The sequence below is a fragment of the Canis lupus genome, chromosome 4 (assembly GCF_003254725.2).
Source record: "Canis lupus dingo isolate Sandy chromosome 4, ASM325472v2, whole genome shotgun sequence".
Lineage (NCBI taxonomy): Eukaryota > Metazoa > Chordata > Mammalia > Carnivora > Canidae > Canis > Canis lupus.
Genome location: NC_064246.1, coordinates 74,322,826 through 74,344,463, shown reverse-complemented (window position 1 = coordinate 74,344,463; position 21,638 = coordinate 74,322,826). Strand labels below are relative to the sequence as shown.

The 21,638-nt window shown below is 45.0% G+C and overlaps 1 protein-coding gene across 1 annotated transcript in view; it reads right to left on the bottom strand.

Annotated features, from left to right (window-relative positions):
• ADAMTS12 (ADAM metallopeptidase with thrombospondin type 1 motif 12) overlaps nucleotides 1-12,166 on the bottom strand; it is a 312,048-nt gene extending 299,882 nt beyond the window's left edge. Inside the window, exons 1-2 of the mRNA XM_035714864.2 lie at nucleotides 11,785-12,166; nucleotides 2,989-3,350 (exon numbers count right to left, since the gene is read on the bottom strand). Coding sequence (XP_035570757.2) covers nucleotides 2,989-3,350; nucleotides 11,785-11,911 — 489 coding nt within the window. The 5' untranslated portion in view covers nucleotides 11,912-12,166. The remainder of the gene's footprint in view (nucleotides 1-2,988; nucleotides 3,351-11,784) is intronic.
• Between the last annotated feature and the right edge of the window lie 9,472 nt (nucleotides 12,167-21,638).

Genomic DNA, 21,638 nt, shown 5'->3' with positions numbered 1-21,638 from the left:
AACAAATTCTATAACTTCAAGGTTATAAAGACATGAAGGGAGAAAGAGATGAGAATGGTAAAGACAACAGAGGGAGAGCTGCTGGGCTGGGACATGAGCTGACTCACTCAAGAGCAGGGTCCAAGAGGATGGGGACTAGGGCCACGTGGAAGGTATTAAAAGGAGGAAGGAGGTCACCCCACCCCCTGTCATGAGTGACCTTTCTTGGGTCTTCAGTTTGCAACCATCTGAGCCTGCTCCAAGGGAAGCTAAGTGGGCCTTAAATTATAGACAACTCCAAGAGAACACAGCCTCCAACATTAGGATGACTACATCTAAAGCAAAGAATATGCCAGCCCTGAGCCAGAGAAAGGAGGAGCAGATGTCCTGCTCCACATGAAAATGCTTCCTTCCTCAGAAAGCCTTCCCGAATGCCACCTCTGTCCTTAGGGGTAGGAGGGGGCCATCCTGTGAATTTGAGTGTGGGGTCATGTTTGGATGAGAGGGAAAATAAATATCCCAGAAGTCAGATCCCAGATTAGTGATTAGGTGAAATCAGACACAAATCCAACCACCCTCCAATCCAATCTCACCCTTTTGATGAGGAGACTGGTGATTATGGCAAATGAACTTGAAGCCGGCCAGCCTGAACGCTCACAGAAGGGAAAGAAACTCATTTGGATTTTAGTGCCTATTTTATAACTGTCCATTAGCCGTTCAATTCTGTATGAAAGACTCCAAAATAATTCCAGTAGATGGGTTCCTTTTTTTTTTTTAAGATTTTATTTATTTATTCATGAAAGACACAGAGAGAGGCAGAGACACAGGCAGAGGGAGAAGCAGGCTCCATGTAGGGAGCCTGATGTGGGACTAGATTCCAGGACTCCAGGACCACGTCCTGGGTCGAAGGCAGGCACTAAACCGCTGAGCCATCCAGGGATCCCCTAGATTGGTTCTTCTGGCAAAATCATTCAGCAATTTGAATCTAGAATTTTCCATCATCTTGGCTACATTAGTCCAAGATTAATCATTAGTTAATATTTGCCTCTTTGTACAAATGGGCTATACAGTCCTGATCTCAACTACTCAGTTCTGCTGTTGTAGTTGGAAAGCAGCCTTAGATAATATAAACACATGGGCTTATCTGTGTTCCAATAAAACTTCATTTACAAACCCTGGCCTCAATTCCACTAACTGCAGTTAGTATGAAACAGGAATTGGAATCTGAAAATGCCCACATGATAGTCAGGACTGCTCCCCGGGGCCATTTGAAATGGAACAGTTCTCAATATTCTGTGCCCAAGCCTGGAAAAATGCTAAACAGTGTGCTAGCTCCCTTAGAAAGCACAAGATGAAAAGAGGGGGCAATTGAGAGCAGCAGTTTCTCAACTCTGGCTACACGCTGGAATTATTGGGGGAGAGTTGCTACTTTAGAGTAATATTGGCTAATGATGCTAATTAATACCCACTTATGCTAATCTATTAGCTGGCAACACCTACCGCACATTAGAATTTCCCAAGGAGCTTTAAATAATCACTGATGTCTAAGCTCCACCCTCAGACCAGTTAAATCAGAATACCTGGAAGGACGGGTGGGGGGAATGGACACTTTTTAAAAGCCCCCCAGTGGATCCTAATGTTCAACCGGGGTTATGAATGACTGCTCTACTCCAGTGCTTCTTAAACTTCAGTGAGCATCAGAATCTCCTGGAGGGCTTATTAAAATAAGGGCTTCAAATAGATAGCAGAGACAGAAAGTAGATTAGTGGTTCCCCAAAACTAGGGGAGATGAAGGAATCAGAGGGCGACTGGTAAAAGGTAGAGAGACTCGGGCTCAAATTAACTGGTGCCATAAAGTTATTCAACTTCTCCAAGCTTCATCACCTACTAAAAAGTAACCAAGATGGGGACCTGGGGGCAGAAGAGGACAATGTACATAAATCACCTCATAAACCACACATTCCAGTACCTGGCATATTGGAAACATTAAAAAAATGATAATAGCAGTCAATATCCATGGAGTGTATATTATTCCTAAGCACTCTTCTAAGGTGTTTATATATGTCAATTCATTTAATTCTCACAATAGGGCAGCCCGGGTGGCCCAGCGGTTTAGCACCGCCTTCAGCCCAGGGCCTGATCCTGGGGTCCTGGGATCGAGTCCCGCGTCGGGCTCCCTGCATGGAGCCTGCCTCTCCCTCTGCCTGTGTCTCTGCCTCTCTCTCTCTCTGTCTCTCATGAATAAATAAAATCTTTTTTTAAAAAAATTCTCACAATAGCCTATTACAGGGATTAGCAAAAATTTTTTTTTTTCCAGTGGAAGCCAGATAGCAATTTGGGGGCCTCATGGGCCATACAGTCCTGATGTCAACTACTCAGCTCTGCTGTTGTGGTTGGAAAGCAGCCTTAGAGAATGTGAACACGTGGGCTTATCTGTGTTCCAATAAAACTTCATTTACCAAAACCAAGAGGCAGTCGGATTTGGTCTGCGGCCCGTCCTTCGCCAAGCCCTGCTCGAGGAGGTGGGTTTGCCGGATGAGAAGACAAAGGCACGAAGGGATAAACCAACAGCCTACGTTCCCTACGAAGGATGACCACGAAGTCCACACCGTCAAGGACGATACCGCCGCAGCTGCTACCACCACCATCACTACTAGTGAGCCTCGCCCTTCAGCCCACATCCAGGCTTTCCTAATCCAAGAGCCGCAGGCCGGCCAGCCAGGGCGATACCCTCTGAGCAGCCTCCCTTCCCACCGTGTGGCTCCTGGTTTAATGTCCCCTGCTCGGGGTGGCGGGCCCCCAGCACCCTTACTCTTCACGCCGCCCAGATTGCTCCATTGGACTCCTATGCAGGGCTCCCCAGGCCACATGGCAGCCGGGACCGTGTGCATCACAAGCGTTCGACTGGTGTGCACTGAATGTGTGGGTGAACCCACTGGTCCTCGGGGTGCAGGCCAAGGGGACAGGAGCCTGGGGGCGGGGAAGGAGGGGACGGACGCGGGCACTCACCAGTCCCTGGCAGGCGCTGAGTGCGGCAGTCCCCATCCTGGTGCCCTGTTGCAGAACCGTGCCCGTCAGGTGGCAGGGGGGCGCCGAGGAAGCCACCATCTCCACGTGGGACAGGTTCCCGTGTCTCCTCTCCAAGATATAGCTTTCGGAAAGAAATCCCTGAGTGACTGACAAGTTAAAGAACAGGTCCTTGTCCTCGTGTGAAATCCTGTAATAGGCCCGATCCTCCGGGCCAGCCAAATCTCTCCTCCTCCGGTTGCTGGTGATGGGAGGGTGCAAGCCATAGGACAGAAACCGCCCGCTGGCGTCTACCCGGACGGGGGCCACCACGTGGTATTCGGGCAGGGCCTTGATGAAATGCTCTGAAAGAAAAGGAGACAAAGAATAAAACCGAGGGCTGCCGGGGTGGCTCAGTCAGTTAAGCGTCTGTGTTTGGCCCAGGTCCTGATCCCGGGGTCATGGGATCGAGTTCTGCATCAGGCTGCCTACTTCTCCCTCTCCCTCTGCCATTCCCCCCCCACTTGGGCTCTCTGGTTCCATCTCTCTGTCAAAAAATAAAATTAATAATAAATTTTTTAAAAAAATATTTTAAAAAATTTATTATTTAATAATAAGTAATAAAATAATAATTTTTAAAAAAATCTTTAAAAAGACTGATGAGCACTGGGTGTTATGCTATACACTGGCAAGTCGAACTCCAATAAAAATAAATAAATAAATAAATAAATAAATAAATAAATATTGAAAATTTAAATAAATAAATAAATGAAAAAACTGAGAGAACTTTCTGCTGAGTCTATGGCAAGGTAAACGCTCTGCCATTTGGAACTTAGACGTTAGCTTGTTGATTGCAAAATACTGCTAATGACCCGATGTTTCCAGGTCCTGTCCACCGCACAAGCACTGTCCCTATAAATTCCCTGAACAACTCAAATCGACTCGGGGGGGTACCCCCCGGGGTGACCCGTGGCAGCCTGGGCCGACCCAGGGGCAGCGCTCCGATGGCAGATGCTTCAGCACAGACTAATTAAGCCGAGAATTCATTGACGAGGTGTACTGTTAGGAAGGGGCAAGGTCAGCACGAGGAATATTTCAAGTCCTGAGTTCGTTAATACAGATCACAGAGCTTCACTGTGTATCGTAAGGAGCTTAAGCGCCTCAGGAACTTCCATTAACTCGGGTTCGAGAAAAATGCGAAGCAGCCCACCGGTGGGGTCCACTCTGAGAGGCCCACACCGGCCACAGATCGGTGCTTCATAGCGTGGGCAGGGTGCCTAAGGACACGTGGGTGTCTCTTTTTGTTTTTACAAAATATACAAAATAAAAATGGGAAGATGAAAACAGCCACTCTGAAAATGCAAGACGGGAACACCTGTTCCTTCCACACACAAGAACACACGGACCTTTGGCTTGCTCGTGTTTAAATCCCCAGCACTTCCTCCGCATCCTGATGTCTGAGGATAACAAGGAATCTAACTGGCAGGGCCTGATCATCACCCAGGATTACAGACTTCTTCAGGCAAACCAGTAGCCACTTAGAAAAAGGACTAATCTTTTGGGGATCCCTGGGTGGCTCAGCAGTTTAGTGCTGCCTTCAGCCCAGGGCATGATCCTGGAGACCCGGGATCGAGTCCTGTGTCGGGCTCCCTGCATGGAGCCTGCTTCTCCCTCTGCCTCTCTCTCTCTCTCTCTCTCTCTCTCTCTCTCTCTGTCTCTTGTGAATAAATAAATAAAATCTTAAAAAAAAAAAGACTAATATTTTGCTTTACAGGAAAAAAAGGAAAGAAAAAAAGAAAAGGAGGAAGGGATGAAGCGAGGAAGAGAAAGAAAAACAAATTCCACTTGCTGCCTCCCAGATGTATTCCTTGCACTTTTCAGCTTACATTGCTTTGTTCATGTTACACCCCAACTACTGTGTCTTTTGCACTCTCTACCGATAATCCTGTTTATTCCCACTTATGCTTTGAAGTTCCCAACGCTAGTCCCCCTTCTTCTTTCTCCTAATGTCCCTGGTTGAAGTCCTCTCTCCCTCCTCTGCACCCCCAGGTCCTTACGTTCCATACCTCCCGGAACAGCCTCATTTTACAAAGCCTTTTGTTCGTCAGACTTTATTCCCTAAGCTTTTGGAGGCCAGAATCTTGCAGGTCGCAGGTGTCTGGCTCGTAACGTATTGCCGTATCAGTGAGCAGGTTTGTAGCTGATTAATTAAAAGAATTGGACTTAATGGGGGACATTTATAAAATGGCCTCCTTTCCCAGACAACCACCTTCCAACATATTTAGGAAATTGTTCATTTCTGCCTTGGATGAAATACAGGGCAGAGCACAGAGTTTTTACTCTTAGGTACTAATAAATAGTCTCAATATTTTAGATGTTTACATCTACATTTTTTTAAAAAAATCCAGAACCATTGTTTCTAATTGCAACCATTAGGAGCAACAGATCACATAGCAACATAGGCAAATCTTTAAAAACAATATTCAGTGAAAAATAAGATACAAGTTAATACAGAGCCATTGACATCAATGGAAAATACACAAAAACAATACACTACAAAGTCGGCCAGAACATATGCAAACAAAAAATACATATGGAACCCATTAAAATGGTTTTCCATGAGGAAGAATGAGAGTAGGGACAAAAATGCATAAAAAAAAATAAAGAAAGGGGTTTTGTACAAATCAATGACGCTAGTGTGCCATGACTGAGTCACATTGACTCAGTCCTCTATACTGCCTTCTCTCCATGGAATATCTGGACATATTTAGTATCAGAGTTTCACTGACCTTCCAGGTTCAGAGCTTAGGAGAGGCAAGGCCAGGGTGGGTGGAAAAAGGGTGGATACAGTTGGCTTCCCTTCTATTCTTCTCAGCTTACTCTTTTCTTCTACTACTCACAGTGATGTCTCTGGCTTCTCCAGGGTTAGAAATAGATGGAAATTAGGGGCAGAAAAAGTCTTACTCAACAGTGCATAAGCCATCATCTTGAGGTGGGCCCAGCTGTGTGTGGTCACTGCCCAGAGGCTGACTTCTCCCTCAGGAAATGCTCCTCTGGGCCTATCTCTGAAGATGCATCTCAAAGAATTAAACAAGAGTTTTGAAAATATAAAATGAAAGATAAAGCTTGCCTAGGTTCCAGGACCTACTCCTCAAAGAAAAAAAGAGCAAACAAATTTAGGGCTCTTGACCCAGTTGCTTTCAATCTCGTGGGTTTTGAAGAAAGCCAGCATAAGGTGGCTATACAATAATCTAATGATAGTAACCATAGAAGCCACTTAACGAGCACTTGCTATGAGCCAGGTACCGTAAGTCTCTTCTCCTTCAGTACTTAACAATCTGTGACACAGATTCAGTAAATTCCCAGTTCATAGATAAAGAAACTGAGCCTAAGAGAGGTCACAGACCCAATATGCAACATTACTTACTACTGAAATCTCATGCTTCCTCTTTCAAAATCATGTTCTTAGCCACTGCACTTCATGTACATAAGCAGTTGCACTTGGGAGAGAGTTGAAGGGCAGAATAGTGGAGTAGAAGTGATACTACTGCTCCTGGGGATATGATCGGACAAGAAGAGGAGGGCATGACTTCTTTAAGAGGCCTCAATATGGGATCTCTGGGTAGCTCAATGGTTTAGTACCTGCCTTTGGCCCAGGGTGTGATCCTGGAGTCCTGGGATTGAGTCCTGCATCGGGCTTCCTACATGGAGGTTGCTTCTCTCTCTCTCTCTGTCTCTCATGAACAAATACATAAAATCTTAAAAAAAAAAAAAAAAAGAGGCCTCAATATGCTCAGCAGTACAGGGAGATAGATAACAATGGCCTGTTTATCCGGTAGAGTAACAAGAGATAAGACTAGATTTTCTTCTTGAGTTTATTGTAAATGAAGCAGCTAAGCCATGTCAGCCGGTAGGTGTGGATAGAAATAGGAGTGTGACTCATACTGGTGGCCTACCCCTAGTTGCCTTGTCTATACAAGGGCATCAAAATATGAGTATTTACCTCGTAGGGTGGCTATGAGGAGCTGGTGTATTAATACATGTAATAAGTGTAGAACAGTGCTACATTTATTACAGTGGCTATAATTAGTATTAAAGATAGACAGTTGGCCACCAAGGATCATTGTGTCATAAATAGATATAACCTCCAAGCAGAGACAGGGGAAAAGCCCACGCCCACCTTGGCTTCCTCTCAGTAGGTATTTTGTTTGGAAGAGGAGGCAGCTATAACCTTGGCCAGGAGAAAGCAGAGCCCAGAGGGGATATGACAGGAATGGAGAAAAAAACATGTCAGGAAATAATAATAGGCCCTCATTTTTTTACCTCAATTTTTACCATTGCTGCGGTCAAGCACAGCATTCAGAGTATACCAACCTGGTCTCTTGCTGTATCCTTATGGTTCTCTGGGACAGATATTACTAACATAGCCCCTCATCTCATTAGCCCTCATTCCCACCCCTGCAAAAAGACAATGAAGAGGGGTGAGGATTCGTTCCAGGGTGACCTGACCCCAGAGCCCTAACCCCGCTGCCCTTGCTGCTTCTCAAGGGTCTGCCACTGAGAACCAGATGTCAAGATGGGGCATCAACAAGGCTGTGGTTGTTGGAACTGAGACACACTGTAATCACATCACAGTCTGCAGCTTTATGGAAATACATTATCAGCCCTGAGCACCTCGCCTTACCTTACCTAAAATTAGACTCGAAACCCTCAGTCACAAGCATTGATGATACTTCATGAGAAACTCTGTGCGAAGCCTACTGGCACAAGTGCTTTTAGAAATACACACCACCAAGCGATCTTTAACCTTCTGCTTACGAAGAAAGGAGACCAGTGAGAGAATATTTATCTGCCAGATTTTATAGTTTTGGTAAAATCTATACTTAACTCTTTATACTGTGTATTTAATTTTTTTAAAAAGATTTTATTCATTTATTCATAGAGACAGAGAGAGAGAGAGAGGTAGAGACACAGGCAGAGGGAGAAGCGGGCTCCATGCAGGGAGCCCGACACAGGACTCGATCCCAGGTCTCCAGGATCACGCCCTGGGCTGGAGGCAGCGCTAAACTGCTTCGCCACTGGGGCTGCCCTATACTGTGTATTTCAATGGATTTCTAAGACTCTTTATTAAAAATGAGCAATTAAATTCTCTAAGAGTCAGAAGTTCATTTTCTTTCTTTTTTTTTAAGATTATTTATTTATTTATTCATGAGAGATACAGAGACAGAGACAGAGAGAGAGAGAGAGAGGCAGAGACACAGGCAGAGGGAGAAGATGACTCCATGCAGGGAGCCCGACGCGGGCCTCGATCCTGGGACTCCGGGATCACGCTCTGAGCCAAAGGCACCTGCTCAAACCGCTGAGCCACCTGGGCTGCCCAGAAGTTCATTTTCATAATTCTCTTCCATGGAATGTTGCAACCTTTCGAGTATATTTTTGTCATAGGAAACTACACATGGCAAGATATAGAGGATTATGTTGATCCCTTCAAAGTTGGAAAATATGCCACAGGAAGCTGGATTTGCTCACCAGCCCTATGACTACTGACCTCCAGACCATAATTGCTTATGATAACTAACACAAATAAAATACCAAAACTGTGAAGTGTCTTCTTACATAAAGAAGATATATGAAATAATTTCTTCCTTATTTTTTTTCAAATAGCATAGATAGGTGATTACAACGTTCATTTTGAAGCCCACGCGAACCATTTGCCTTGAAACACTTCCCCTGTTCCCGCACAAACTTGTGCAGCCTCAAGCACAACTCTACCACAGGCCAAACTGTCTGCTCTGTTGATTTCAGAGTCTCTGGGAGCAAAGGAAATCATAGCAACAGCCGGTGACTTGTAGACAGCACAAGGAACAAGGAACCCAAGGGGCTATCCCTGGCTGTACAAGAGAGGCAGTGTGTTATGTGCAAGACCAGTATTCCCCATTGTTCTGGTACTTGGTTGGGAACCAAGAAACCTTGTGGAAGTCGTTGCACGTTTATATATCACAAGTGAGTGATCTGGAAAGAATACTGGGCAGAGTGTCAAATCTGCCTCTTCTGGTCCCTGAAAAGACTGGATATACCTCTGTGCTCTTTCCCAGGGCTAAAATCCTGCCTCTGCCCAACCCATAGAACTAAAAAGAATGTTAATGATTACCTAGGATCAGAATGCTTCCAACCACGGGACCCTGTGCAATCCCCTTGGGTGAAGCGGCACTTAACAGGTGCTCACTGAATACATGCTAACTGACCCACTTCTAAGCCCCCCCCCCCCCGCATTCCTCCTTGGAAAAATAAGGATGGCAGAGATGATATCTGAAATCATTTGCAAGTTTAAATGTGCAGAGATTGGGTGCGATTCAAAAATGTTGTCAGAGTAGAAATGGAAATCTAGGGACATTGGTTCTTTGTGAAATGATAGACTGGTCACTGGGGCAAAACCCAGGTCATCCTAGTCCCAAGAGGCTTAGAGTTTTCTCATCCCTTCTCTCCATCTCTCTCTCTTTCTCTCTCTCTCCCTCTCATTTGTTCTCCGTCTCTCCACTCGGTTCTAAATGACGCCTGCTCAGAAATGTCTCTGTTGCACCAAATGTGGATTACTTTTAAATCCATTGGTGAGCTGATTAAGAACAAATACTCTGGAGAAAGACTTTTAAAAATGGAAATTATTTTTAAAACCTAAGTTTCTGTGCATTGCTAATAAACTCAGAGCACTCTGCAGCTATTTTTCTTTTTCTTTTTTTTTTAAGGTTTTATTTATTCATTCATGAGAGGGATCCCTGGGTGGCGCAGCGGTTTGGCGCCTGCCTTTGGCCCAGGGCGCGATCCTGGAGACCCGGGATCGAATCCCACATCGGGCTCCCGGTGCATGGAGCCTGCTTCTCCCTCTGCCTGTGTCTCTGCCTCTCTCTCTCTCTCTGTAATTATCATAAATAAATAAAAATTTAAAAAAAATTATTCATTCATGAGAGACACAGAGAGAAAGGCAGAGACACAGGCAGAGGGAGAAGCAGGCTCCCTGCCCGGGGAGCGGGATGCAGACTCGATTCCCGGACCCCGAGGTCACAACCTGAGCCAAAGGCAGACGCTCAACCACTGAGCCACCCAGGCACCCCAATACAGCTATTTTTCAATATCAAATACTTTCACCACGTAATCCCAAAGGTGACCAAGAAAAATAAACATCTCTCACCTTCCAGAGAGAAGAGAGCAAGGCCCAGGGAGTATCTGCTCCACACTAGGCTAAATTCACTTACAAAGAAGATGGGGAGCAAGGAGAGCTGAAAGCCAACCCAGGAGAATGCGTATCTTTGAAGCAAATCATGTCCAAATGCCCTGGGAAGTGCTCACAGGCTTTGTCTGTGCTGCCAGAAGGGAGACTTTTCACAAAGAGGCTGTATTTCAAAGAAAAACAAATGCTGCTATTTTAAACTTGGGGGTGGGAGATGGTATCTGGAACGTTTACACAAGCAAGTGCTGGCTGATTGACATCTAACCCTGGTGTTCGGGCTCCAGCTTCCAAGGAAAGCAAAGGGGCTTGCTTCTGATGGCTCTCGAAGTCACAGCAGAGGAGTTCTCAGCAGTGTTTGAACTTTGCCACGTAGGCAGCCCCCTGTGTGGACACCCTCTACAAACACAGGCTGGCGAGCTGTCACCCAACTGATCCTGGTCATTAATGGGGTCAGAATACTAGGGCGGCTTCTCAAGGCCTGAGCATAGTCAGCAAACACTGGACTGTGCGCGTGTGCGTGTGTTGTTCTTATTGCTGCTAAGAGGACAGCCTCCGGAGCCAGGCTACCTGAGTTCAAAACCTCACTGCACCATGAGCTGGGCCCCTAAACTCCCCAAGCTTCCACAGCTTTAAAACAGGGACAGTAGCAATGGCCCAGCAACCCCAGAAGGCCCTTGTCGCTGGGTGCTGGGCTGACACAGGGTGCCTTAACGGTCTTGGCACATGACAGTTTCTCCAGCCACACGGGCCATTGCTGCCGCTCTGTCTTGTCCTAGAAGCCAAGGAACTCCCCACCAAACACAAAAGTGTCTCTGATCTTTCAAAGTCCAATAAAAAAAAAGCAGAGGCAGCAGCGCTGCTCCCCTCGAGGTGTTGGGTTTAAATAACAACTTGTCCGCACACCCCCTCCAGTGTTTTCCAGAGCATTGCAGCTCTCATCACAATCCCAAGGGGATGCAGCCAGCTGCACGGGGAAGCCGGGACAGGCAAAGGTGAGCCCCTACAGGGGTAATCCACCCCCCCCCCAAAAAAAAAAAGAACTGTTATTTTCAAAACACAGACCTACATCTTTCCAGGAAACCAAAACACAGCCAAACTCGCTCAGCAGGGGGCCGGAATCACATTTCCCCTCCCCTGTGCAGAGCTGGAACTAACTAGAAACACTGCAATGACTGCCAGGGGCCAGATGGAACTTTAAAAAAAAAAAATCATTTTCCCTGTTCAGAATTTGAAAAAGAGAGGACTGAAACAGTGCAGCACTGAAAGGGGAGACAAAAGGGGGTGGAGGGAGGCGTTACCAGCTACCTCTTGGGCCTTTCTGCTGCAGCAACGGGGTAGAGAGCGGGGCACACTCGCCTTTGGGGGAGAATTCAGGACTGGCCACTTTCAGCACGGAGCTCTGAGACGCCCCGTGTCACTGAGCTCCAAATTTCCTTAGGTCTCCGCCGAACGGTCTTGCAGGGTTCAGCCGGAGGGGGAGGGGAGGGGGAGGGGGAGGGGGGGGGGGGAAGCAACCAACTTTCCACGCGTCTCTCCGCCACGGCTTTCAAAGGAAATAAAGAAAAGCCACTAACCTTGCCTCCTGTCCGGGAAGTGCACCGGGCCGGGCTGAGCCTGTGTCCCATGGCAAAGGGCCCCAAAGTTAAGGAGGTGAGCTACAACGGAGAGCCTTGCAAGCCAGCTCCTCCGGGCACATGGCATGGTTCAGTTGTTGGGGGCAGAAAAGTCAACGCGGTCTAGCGCTCAGCTCAAGGGATCAAGTCCCCGCCCGCGGCCGAGCACAGAGGCAGGGGACATGGCCCAGGGGCGGGACGGAGCGGAGCGGAGCGGCCGCCAGGGGCTGGGGACCTCGATCCCCCCTTCCCTGCCCAAAGGGGACTGACTGAGCGGGCGGCGCCTGCTTTCCGCGGGCCGTGGACCGGCCGCCCAGCCCCGGTCCCCAGCCCGGGTCCCCACCCCAGCTCCTCACCCCGGGTCCCGCCCGCGGCCGCCGAGCCTCCGGGCCGCGCATCTTCCCGCGGCCTCCCGCCCCCGCGCCGCCGGCCCCGCCCAGAGCCCGCCGAGCCGGCCAAATAGGGGAGGCCCGGGACAGGCACCCGGGGCGGGACCGCGGGGGGGTGAGCCCCCCACCCCCGGCGCTGAGGCGGAGGTGGGCCCGGGACCCCGCTCCCTCCGCCTCTCCCCTGCCAGCTCCCCGCCTGGCCCTGCGCCGCGCAGACCCCTCGTGCGCCAGGCCTCTTGGGGTTCCCTTCCAGGGCAAGCTGGGGCTCCCACTGATGGGCAGTCTCTCTCTTTGCCGAGTCACGCAGAGCGGAAATGGCCTGCACTCATCTTCGAGGTCCACCCTGGGCAGGCCCCTTCAGGGGCACCCAGAGATGAGGAGACCAATGGTTAGGGCCCCACGCGGAGCCTGCGGGTCCCCCAAGTGCTTCTCTACGTTTACAGCAGGGCCTTGCCCGGCCCCCCTCCACTCACCCAAAGGGAAACCAGGACAGTGGGGGAGATAAAGAAGCCTGAGACCACGTGAAGGTGTTTCTCCAGTTTACCTGCACAGGCTGCTCTGGGAGGGGGACACCCATTGGGCTCAAGCTTTACCTTGAGGAGAGAATGCTGCAAACCAGGGAGCTTGCCAAAGCATCCTGAGAATTTACTGGATAAACCAGCCAAGATTTCACACCTCTGGGCTGAAACAGACCTCCTTACCCCATTCAGGAGGAATTTGACCCCATACTGGTCCTCCATGGCTTCTAGCCAACCAGATGTGTTCAGTGAGAGGTGCAGGAAGGCGGATCCCTCAACCTCCTGCAGGCCTGGGCAGCCCCGGCAAGCAGGGATCCCAGTGCCTCTTGGTCCTCACCGGCTTGGGGTGGGTATGAATCCTTCACACTGGATACATACCCGCCAGGATATTTCGAGGGACCTGAATTAGTTTCCTATTATTGGCATTACAAATTCCCATAAAGTTGGTGACTTAAAATAGCACCAATTAAGGATCACGCAGTTCTGGAGGTCAAAAGTCAGAGATGGGTCTCACCGGACTCAAATCAAGGTGTTAGCACAGCTGCATTCCTTTCTGGAGACTGGAGGGAAGAGTTGTTTTCCTGCTTTATTCACCTTCTAAGGGGCTCTCCTCATTCCTCAGTCCCTTGCCACTTATCCCTGGTTTCAAAGTCAGCAATGGCCAGCGAGTCTCCTATATGGCATCATCCTGACACTATCTCTTTTCCCTCCCTTTTCTGTTTTTAAGGACTCTGGTGATTCCATTGGACCCACTCAGATCATCCAGAATAATGTCTTTATCCTAAGGTCTGTCCATTAGCAACCTTAGTTCCATCTGCAACCTTTATCCCTTGTGTCGTGTAACAGAACATGTTACGTCATCACTGGCAGTCATAGAAGTCCTCTGGGCCTCTTCTCCTATGACGTAAATATTAAGTAGGAAGAGCAGAACTTAAGTGCAAAAGAAACTCAGCTATGGGGCACCTGAGTGGCTCAGTCAGTTAAGTGTCTGCCTTTGGCTTGGGTCATGACTCCAGGGTCCTGGGATGAGCCCCACATTGGGTTCCCTGCTCAGCTGGGAATCTGCTTTTCCCCCTCCCTCTGCCTGCTGTTCCCTCTTGCTTATGCTCTCTCTCTCTCTCTCTCTCTCTCTCTCGCTCTCTCTCTCTCCCTTAATACATAAAATCTTGAAAAAGAAAGAAGAAAGAAAGAAAGAAAGAAAGAAAGAAAGAAAGAAAGAAAGAAAGAAAGAAAGAAACCCAGATATAACAGGCACATCTGGTGAAATGACATGCAGACCTGGCAAGAATGCAATTGCAAAGGCACTGAAGAACCACTTTGAGCCAGAACTCCTTTTGTTTCTTTTCCTTTCTTCTTCTCCTTCCCCTCAGTCTCCTCCTCATCTTCCTCTTCTACTTCCTCTTCATTTTATCCGTTTAATAGCAAGCAGGGTCTCATCTGAAGGGTGGGATCACTCCTGGCTTCCAGGCCCTGGAGGAGAGCTGTGTCTCTCAGGCAAAAAACTCTGGGAGCTTTTCAGTCCCAGTAATGTCAGGGAGATCAGGGAGGATCCATGGAACATTCTGGACTCAGTTTCTTAACCTCTTCAACTCTAATGGATTTCCCCTTACTTTCTCTCCCTCTCTTACTTTCAAGACCATGACCAGAAATACCTGTCATCCAGAGTCATCCAAGTCTGAAATATTAAAACTATAAAATCCCACCAAAACCTTATATATTGTCAGCCCCTTCAGACTTCCGTGCCCAGTACCTTGGGTCTTCAGCCTAGTAAGGCCTGTCTCCTGATCTCTCCATTTTGGTTGTCTCATTACCTATAAGCATCTCTCTGGCTTTACTTCCTCTTCTGCCCAACCACATAGGATTCATCTCTTTAAATAATCTCTCACCGGTGCCTTCAACACCTCTTCCTCATCAAACTCTAACCTTGTCGTACCCTAACTCTGATTTTCTCTGCTTTTTGTTTCCAAGTGCTGTTGAAAAGACTCACCTGATTACACCTATTGGTGCAACTATCAATTCTCGTCTCCAAGTTCAGCAAGATTTCAACACTACTCAACACGAATATACAAATATGCATCCTGCTACTATTCTAACACCAACTTCCTCCTACTTTTTCCAGAATTTACAAAATACCTCCAAAGCCTGGTATTTCCTCAGTGTAGAGGGGAGAGTCAGTCCTATTCAACTTTTCCTCTGCTCACTGGGAAAGGCAACAAACATTCTTGTTGACAAAGGTGGGTAATATTAATAATAATAAGCCAACTGCCTTTCCTGATATGTCCACTATAGAGGGCAGAGCTGTGAATCACCACAGTGTCCAAATATCCCTGAGCTGGCTAATCCAAATATACTACCATTGAAGAAAGACTACAAAAACATGTAAAATTCAAGTATTGTGTAATAGCTAAGTACAGAAAAAAATTATTACACATTGATTTTTATGGGCACTGTGCTAAACACTGTATGTGCATGACTTTATTTAATCTTCACACAAAACTTTTAGGTGGGTACAATTATTGTCCTTGGTTGATAGATGGGGAAACACTGAAAGGTTGTACAACTTGCCTAGGATCACATCACTATCCAGTGGGAAACTGGAATGAAGTAGTGAGGTCCAGAAAAAGGAGAAGACTTCACCAAGCCACTAAGCAGAATCGAATACACATTTGTCTTATTTAAGGCCCCTGGTCATGCCCTCATTCACGAAGAGTGGAAAGGCTAAGAATACTGACATACAGATCTCATCAGAGCATCTCAGGTAGTGGTTTAGTTCACTATGGTGATGTATTTTCTGTACAAAAATACAAATTATGACAAAAGATGTAAGGTGCCTCACCAAGAAAGAGCTCCCTCTGTTCCCTGAGCAAAGAAGGCTTTCAAAAAGCTCATACATTCTGACTAAGCCTATAGAAGCAGAAAGGATAGCTGATATTCAAGGACAGTCTAATGCATTTTCAGAGCATTTCAGTCTTTAAAACTGGAAAGGCGAAAGAAACTGCCACCAAAACCAACACTAAAACCAAAACAACCTTGTCTTAAAAAATCGTACGTTTAAATATTGTTGTCACATATACTGTTTTCTTTTTTTCTGAAGTTTTATTTAAACTCCAGTTAGTTAACATACAGTGTAATATTAGTTTCGGATATACAATATAGTGGTTCAACACTTCCACACAACCCCTGGGGCTCATCACAAGTGCCCTCCTTAATCTCCATCACCTAATTCACCTATCCCCCCAACCATCTTTCCTCTGGTAACTCTTAGTTTGTTCTCTAGAGTTAAGAAAGAGTCAGTTTCTTGGTTTGCCTCTCTTTCTCTCTCTTTTTTCTCCCCCTTTGCTCATTTGTTTTGTTTCTTAAATTCCATATATGAATGAAATCATATGATATTTGTCTTTCTCTGACTGACTTATTTTGCTTACCCTAATACTCTCCAGCTCCATCCATGGCATCGCAAATGGCAAGATTTCATTCCTTCTGATGGCTGAGTAATATTCCATTGTATATGTATACCACATCTTCTTATCCACTCAACAGGCATTGGACACTTGGGCTGTTTCTCTATTTTGGCTCTTACACATAACGCTGCTATAAACATTGGGGTGCATGTATCCCTTTGAATTAGCATTTTTGTATTCTTGAGTAAATACCTAGTGGTGCAATTGCTGGACCATAGGACAGTTCTGTACTATTTTCTTTTAAACCTCTTTGCAGTCTTGGGCAGCCCCGGTGGCTCAGCAGTTTAGCGCCGCCTTCAGCCCAGGGCGTGATCCTGGAGACCCAGGATCAAGTCCCACGTCAGGCTCCCTGCATGGAGCCGAGCCTGCTTCTCCCTCTGCCTGTGTCTCTGCTCTTCTCTGTGTGTGTGTGTGTGTGTGTGTGTGTCTAAAAAAAAAAGAAAACAAAACAAAAACAAAAACAAAAACAAAAAACCTCTCTGCAGTCTTAAAAGAAGATGGGGATAAATATTTGTAACCCTCAGAAGTGTAAGTTCATTTTTATTCTTCCATCCAATTGTATTCAATGCATAAGTGGATCAATAATCAACACTGCCCACTCTGTACCCTCAACCCCCAGAGAGTTTGCCTTCCTGGCTCAATCTGCAGATCGTGGAATCTATACGTTGCAGACTTTGTAAAGTTACTTGGCTTTGTATCAAGTGGATTACATTTTGCACCATTCTTCTGATGTTGTAATTAATCAACTTAATTAAATAAACAATGCCATGGTAATGCCCCTTTGAAAGCCATGGCTGAAAACGCTATGGATCCTGATTAATGAAACATACTATTGGCTGAAAGAAAACAGCACACTTCAGAAAAAACGTGTAGCACACAGATCAAATTATTGCAGTAAATTGAAAGTAACTCCACTTTGTAGTGCATCTTAAGGCCAATAAAAATGAAATATAACAAGATTTTACCGGGTTGGTGGGGGGAGATTCACATAGGAAGTCTGCCAGAGGGAGCCCAAGTCATGTGGTGGTGAGGGATATGGGACTGGATAGAGCCTATCGAAAGGTGTCAGAACCTCAGCAATTCTGTCATCTGTGTAGGATAGCTGCCCAATGCATGGTGTCAGAACCTGAGCAGAATGAAGAGGGCATCCACCTGAGAGGGAATGTCCCAGCAGGGTGTTGAAATACTGACAGCATAAGGAGGGGTGGGGTGATGGTAGCAACTGATGGCGGTAATTGGAGATTGGTTATATTCAGGGAGATCAAATAAGTAAACATAGCAAGGATAAGGGAGTTAAATTTCTTATTACCAGTAAATAGAACTACCAGTATATAAAAATAAAAAGAAAAGTGGAATAAACCCTATGTTGCATCACAACTGAAGGTATTGGTATGACCCCAAAATTGTTGATGACTGTATAGATGCACATAGACATAAAGATATAAATAGGCATAAATATTAGTATACATGTATGTTGATAGACCTATCAACTTGAGGGTGTTAGAGCAATGACTCCTCAGCAGCACTGAGCACATCTGACACTTAGATCTTTGGATTCTAAATACCATTTCCTCTAAGGCAAACCAGGACTCCTTAGAGAAACAACTGACTTCAGAACTATGGCTTGAGAGATAGAAGATAAACCTGAAACATTTTATTGCTTAAAAAAAAAAAAACTCAAAGAAAGATGAGAGCTAATCAAAAGGAGAGAGGAATTAAGATGAAAAAGCCCACACTGGCCAAGCCTAGGAAAATATAAGCAAAAAAATATAAAAGTAATAAATAATTTTATCATTTTAAAATTATTTTTTATTTTTATTCATGGATTCACAAGAATTCATTAATCCATACTGATACAAATAGATAAATGAATAGAAAGATTGATGAGTTGGTAACTTTATAGCATTAAAATGTATCTCCTCCCAAATATTTATTAAATATAAAGGCAAAAAGAGTACTTTAGAGTGGACAAGCATAGCAAATATCCCCTTCATCAAGTAAACAAAGAAAACACCAATTAGTAGTGTGGACAATCAAAACTGTGTGCTACCACATAGGCTCCAGTAAGAACACCATCACTCTGAAATATCTGCCCAAGATACATAGCCTGAATCTAATCATGAGAAAACATCAGACAACCAAAATTGAGGGACATTCTACAAAATAACTGTGGTGTGTGTGTGTGTGTGTGTGTGTGTGTGTGTGTGTGTGTGTTTTAACTTCAAAAGGCCAAGAATGTCAAAGGAAAACTTTCCAGATTGAAGGAGACCAAAGAGATAACACCTAATGGCAACACATAATTCTGAAGATCCTTTTCTTACAAAAGACATTGTTGGAACAAATAGTGAAACTTGAAAGGAGACAGAGAATGGGATGTTAGTATTGGATCACTGAATTTCCTGATTCTGAGCGTTGTGGCTATGTGGAAGACTGCTTTGTTTGTTAGAGATACACATGAAAATATTTGGAGGTGAAGGGGCATCCAGTTGACAACTTACTCTTAACTGATTCAGAATAAAAAATGTTGTCTTTATTCATCACTGCTTCTTTATATCCTCCTGAGGTCATTAAGAGTAGGTCAGCCATGTCCCCAAGAAACTTTGGAGTGAGTAAATGGGATTAGTTCAGGTAGCAGTAAAGATATACCATAATAGTACTCCCCTTTTTAATGCCTTATTGAAGTACAATTGACATGCAATAAACTGTGTGTGTTTAAAGTATATAATTTTATGTGTTTGCATGTATATACACACCTGTGAAACCATCAGCACAGTAAGTTTTGACCACATATATGTGTATGTGCACATGTGGTACGTGTGTGCTAGTGTGCATGTGTCAAACCGAAAATTTCCTCTTGCTCCTTGGCAGTCCCCTCCTCCTGTCCCTACTTGTATGACCCCACAACCACAGGTAGCCACTCCCCCACTGTCACTGGAGATTCGTTAGCAATTTCTGGAATTTCACATAAGGGGACTCATACTGTATGAACTAATTTTTGTCTGCCTTCTTTCACTCGGCATAATCATTTGGATATTTTATGTCCTAGTACTCTGTTCCTTTTTATTTCTGCAGAGAGTTCCATTGTAGGGGATCTAACACCATGGGTCCGTTCATTCACCTTGTCACTCATTTATCTGTTGACCATTGGAAAACTGATGGAGAGAAAACTTGGTCACCAACACCTACCTTAAAATCAGGCAGAAGCATGCACACTATGAATCCCTATTAAAGATATTTCCTTGAAACTTATGAAGCAAGGTCTCTAAGTCCTCCAACAATTTCATTTCAGTGGATAGTATATGTCTCTCTTTGGGATAAAGTGATTTTAAAAGATACACATGAAAATAACAACAAACGGGCTTTGAAGTTAACCCTGGATAAAGATAAAGCTTCTCTTTATGGTTTTGTTTATGGTTAGAGTTTCAACATAGCTTGTCCACTCTGCCAGATATAGGTGTAGGTTATCTCTACAGCCACGAGATGAATATTTGCGGCACTTTGAAACTTTAGAGCACAGAAAGCCAGCTCTGTGCTCTCAGAGACTCTTTCATGAGGCCCAGAGGACAGCTGGCTGAGGGCTAGATGCTTCTGTGAACACCTTTCTCGACCTTGACCACACTCTCCAAATGGTGCCTGTCAGGATCACCTCCTTGGCAACAAGAAGGCCTATTCTGTTGCTTCACAGCCCCTGTGAGTGTGGCAATAAACAGTGACTTGCACTTTTAGTTGATTGTTTGTTTTGCTCTGAAGTCTGTACCCAATCTCCTGAGAGGTCTCCAAGAGCAAAGGGCTATATTGATTCAGTCACTGCTTCTTGCAGTAAAGCAGTGGCTGTGATCTGATTAAGATGTTGAGATTCATCTTTTGAAGGTGAGAGGCCCTCTATGGATAGATAGACTGATGGGGTCTTTGAAACCCAATGTGAGAAAATTGGATACACAGGATATGTTTATTGAATACATGAATTCGTATGTAAGGCAGAGAGAAATCTGTGAAAGACTCATAGGAAGAACTGAGGTTATCAAGCGGTGAATTAGAAAGCAGGCAGCCAAGCTGAATTTCATGCAGTGAAATTCAAGCTAATAAATCTCATGATTCCTTATGATTGATTTTCCACTTGATTACAGTGCTCGCTTCGGCAGCACATATACCACTTGATTACAAACTGTAGGTACAAGGACTTTCATTACTGCATTTCCCTCAAAGATAAAAATGATAAATAGATATTTGATCCAAGGATGGGTAGCTGGGAGACTTAGTGGGGAATGTTCTGGGAATGGTATGCTTTGAGACCCATGGACACACCTCTCCGTTAGAGTTGGCTTCCCCTCCCAACTCCCACCTGGAGTTGGGAAATAGATTCTGGTTTTAGTATTAGACTATTCATTCCTCCCTTTGCCCTCAGAAACAAATATTCTCCTTTGTGGATATGCTGAAAGCCTCCTAAGTAACCCCACGTTGGGCTGCTCTGGTCTTTTCTTGAGACCTCCTCCACCTACTCTCTCTGAGTCAACAACTAGAAGGTTGATCCCTGACATAGTACGGGCTGTCCACATATTCCTACTCTTATTTTTAATATTCCCATGCTGCTTCTTTCTTTGGAATTAAAGTGTTTGTCTTCCTCTAGGATTTTGAGTTGAAAGCTTAGATCAAGATGTTTAAGTTCTTTTATTTTTAAAAATATGCACTTATACCTATAAATTTCCCTCTAAGCACTGTTTGGATTGCATCTCACAAAATGTGATGCCATATTTTATTGTTATTTACTTTAAATATTTTATAATTTATTTTATAACACTTTATATTTTAGTTCTTTAATCGGAGTTGTTTAAAATGTATGGCTTAAAAAAATAAATAAAATGTATGGCCTAGTTTTGAAACATTTGAGGACTCATAGTAATCATTCCTTTGTTGATATCTAATTTAATTCCACTGTGCTCAAAATGCATGTTCTATATGATTTCAATCCTTTGAAATATGTTGAAACTTGATTTTGGCCCAGCAAGTGGCCTGTCTTGGTGATTATTCTATGTGTATTTGAAGAAACTGCATATTTTCTGGTTGTTGAGAATAGAGTGGAGAACTTACCCTTAGGATGTGCATCTTTTGGGGTTTGGACTGAAAGCCTAGACTGCTTACTTACTCCCCTGCAATTAACCAGACTTGAACTTCAGTCTTTATTGTCCCAGCACTGTGTGGCTGTTGAGATAACTACTCAATCAATCAATCAAGTGGCCTTCAGCTCCTGTTTCCTGTGACAACCTGCCCTACTGTGGTAGTCAGCTTTCAAGATGATCCCAATGATATCTGCCTCCTCATAATCATATTCCTGTATAATTCCCCTCTTCTTGAATGTGGACTGGACTTATTGATTAGCCTTTAAAGAATAGAATAAGGAAGACTGGCCTCTAAAGAATAGAATAAGGAAGAAGTGGTAGAAGCATCACTTC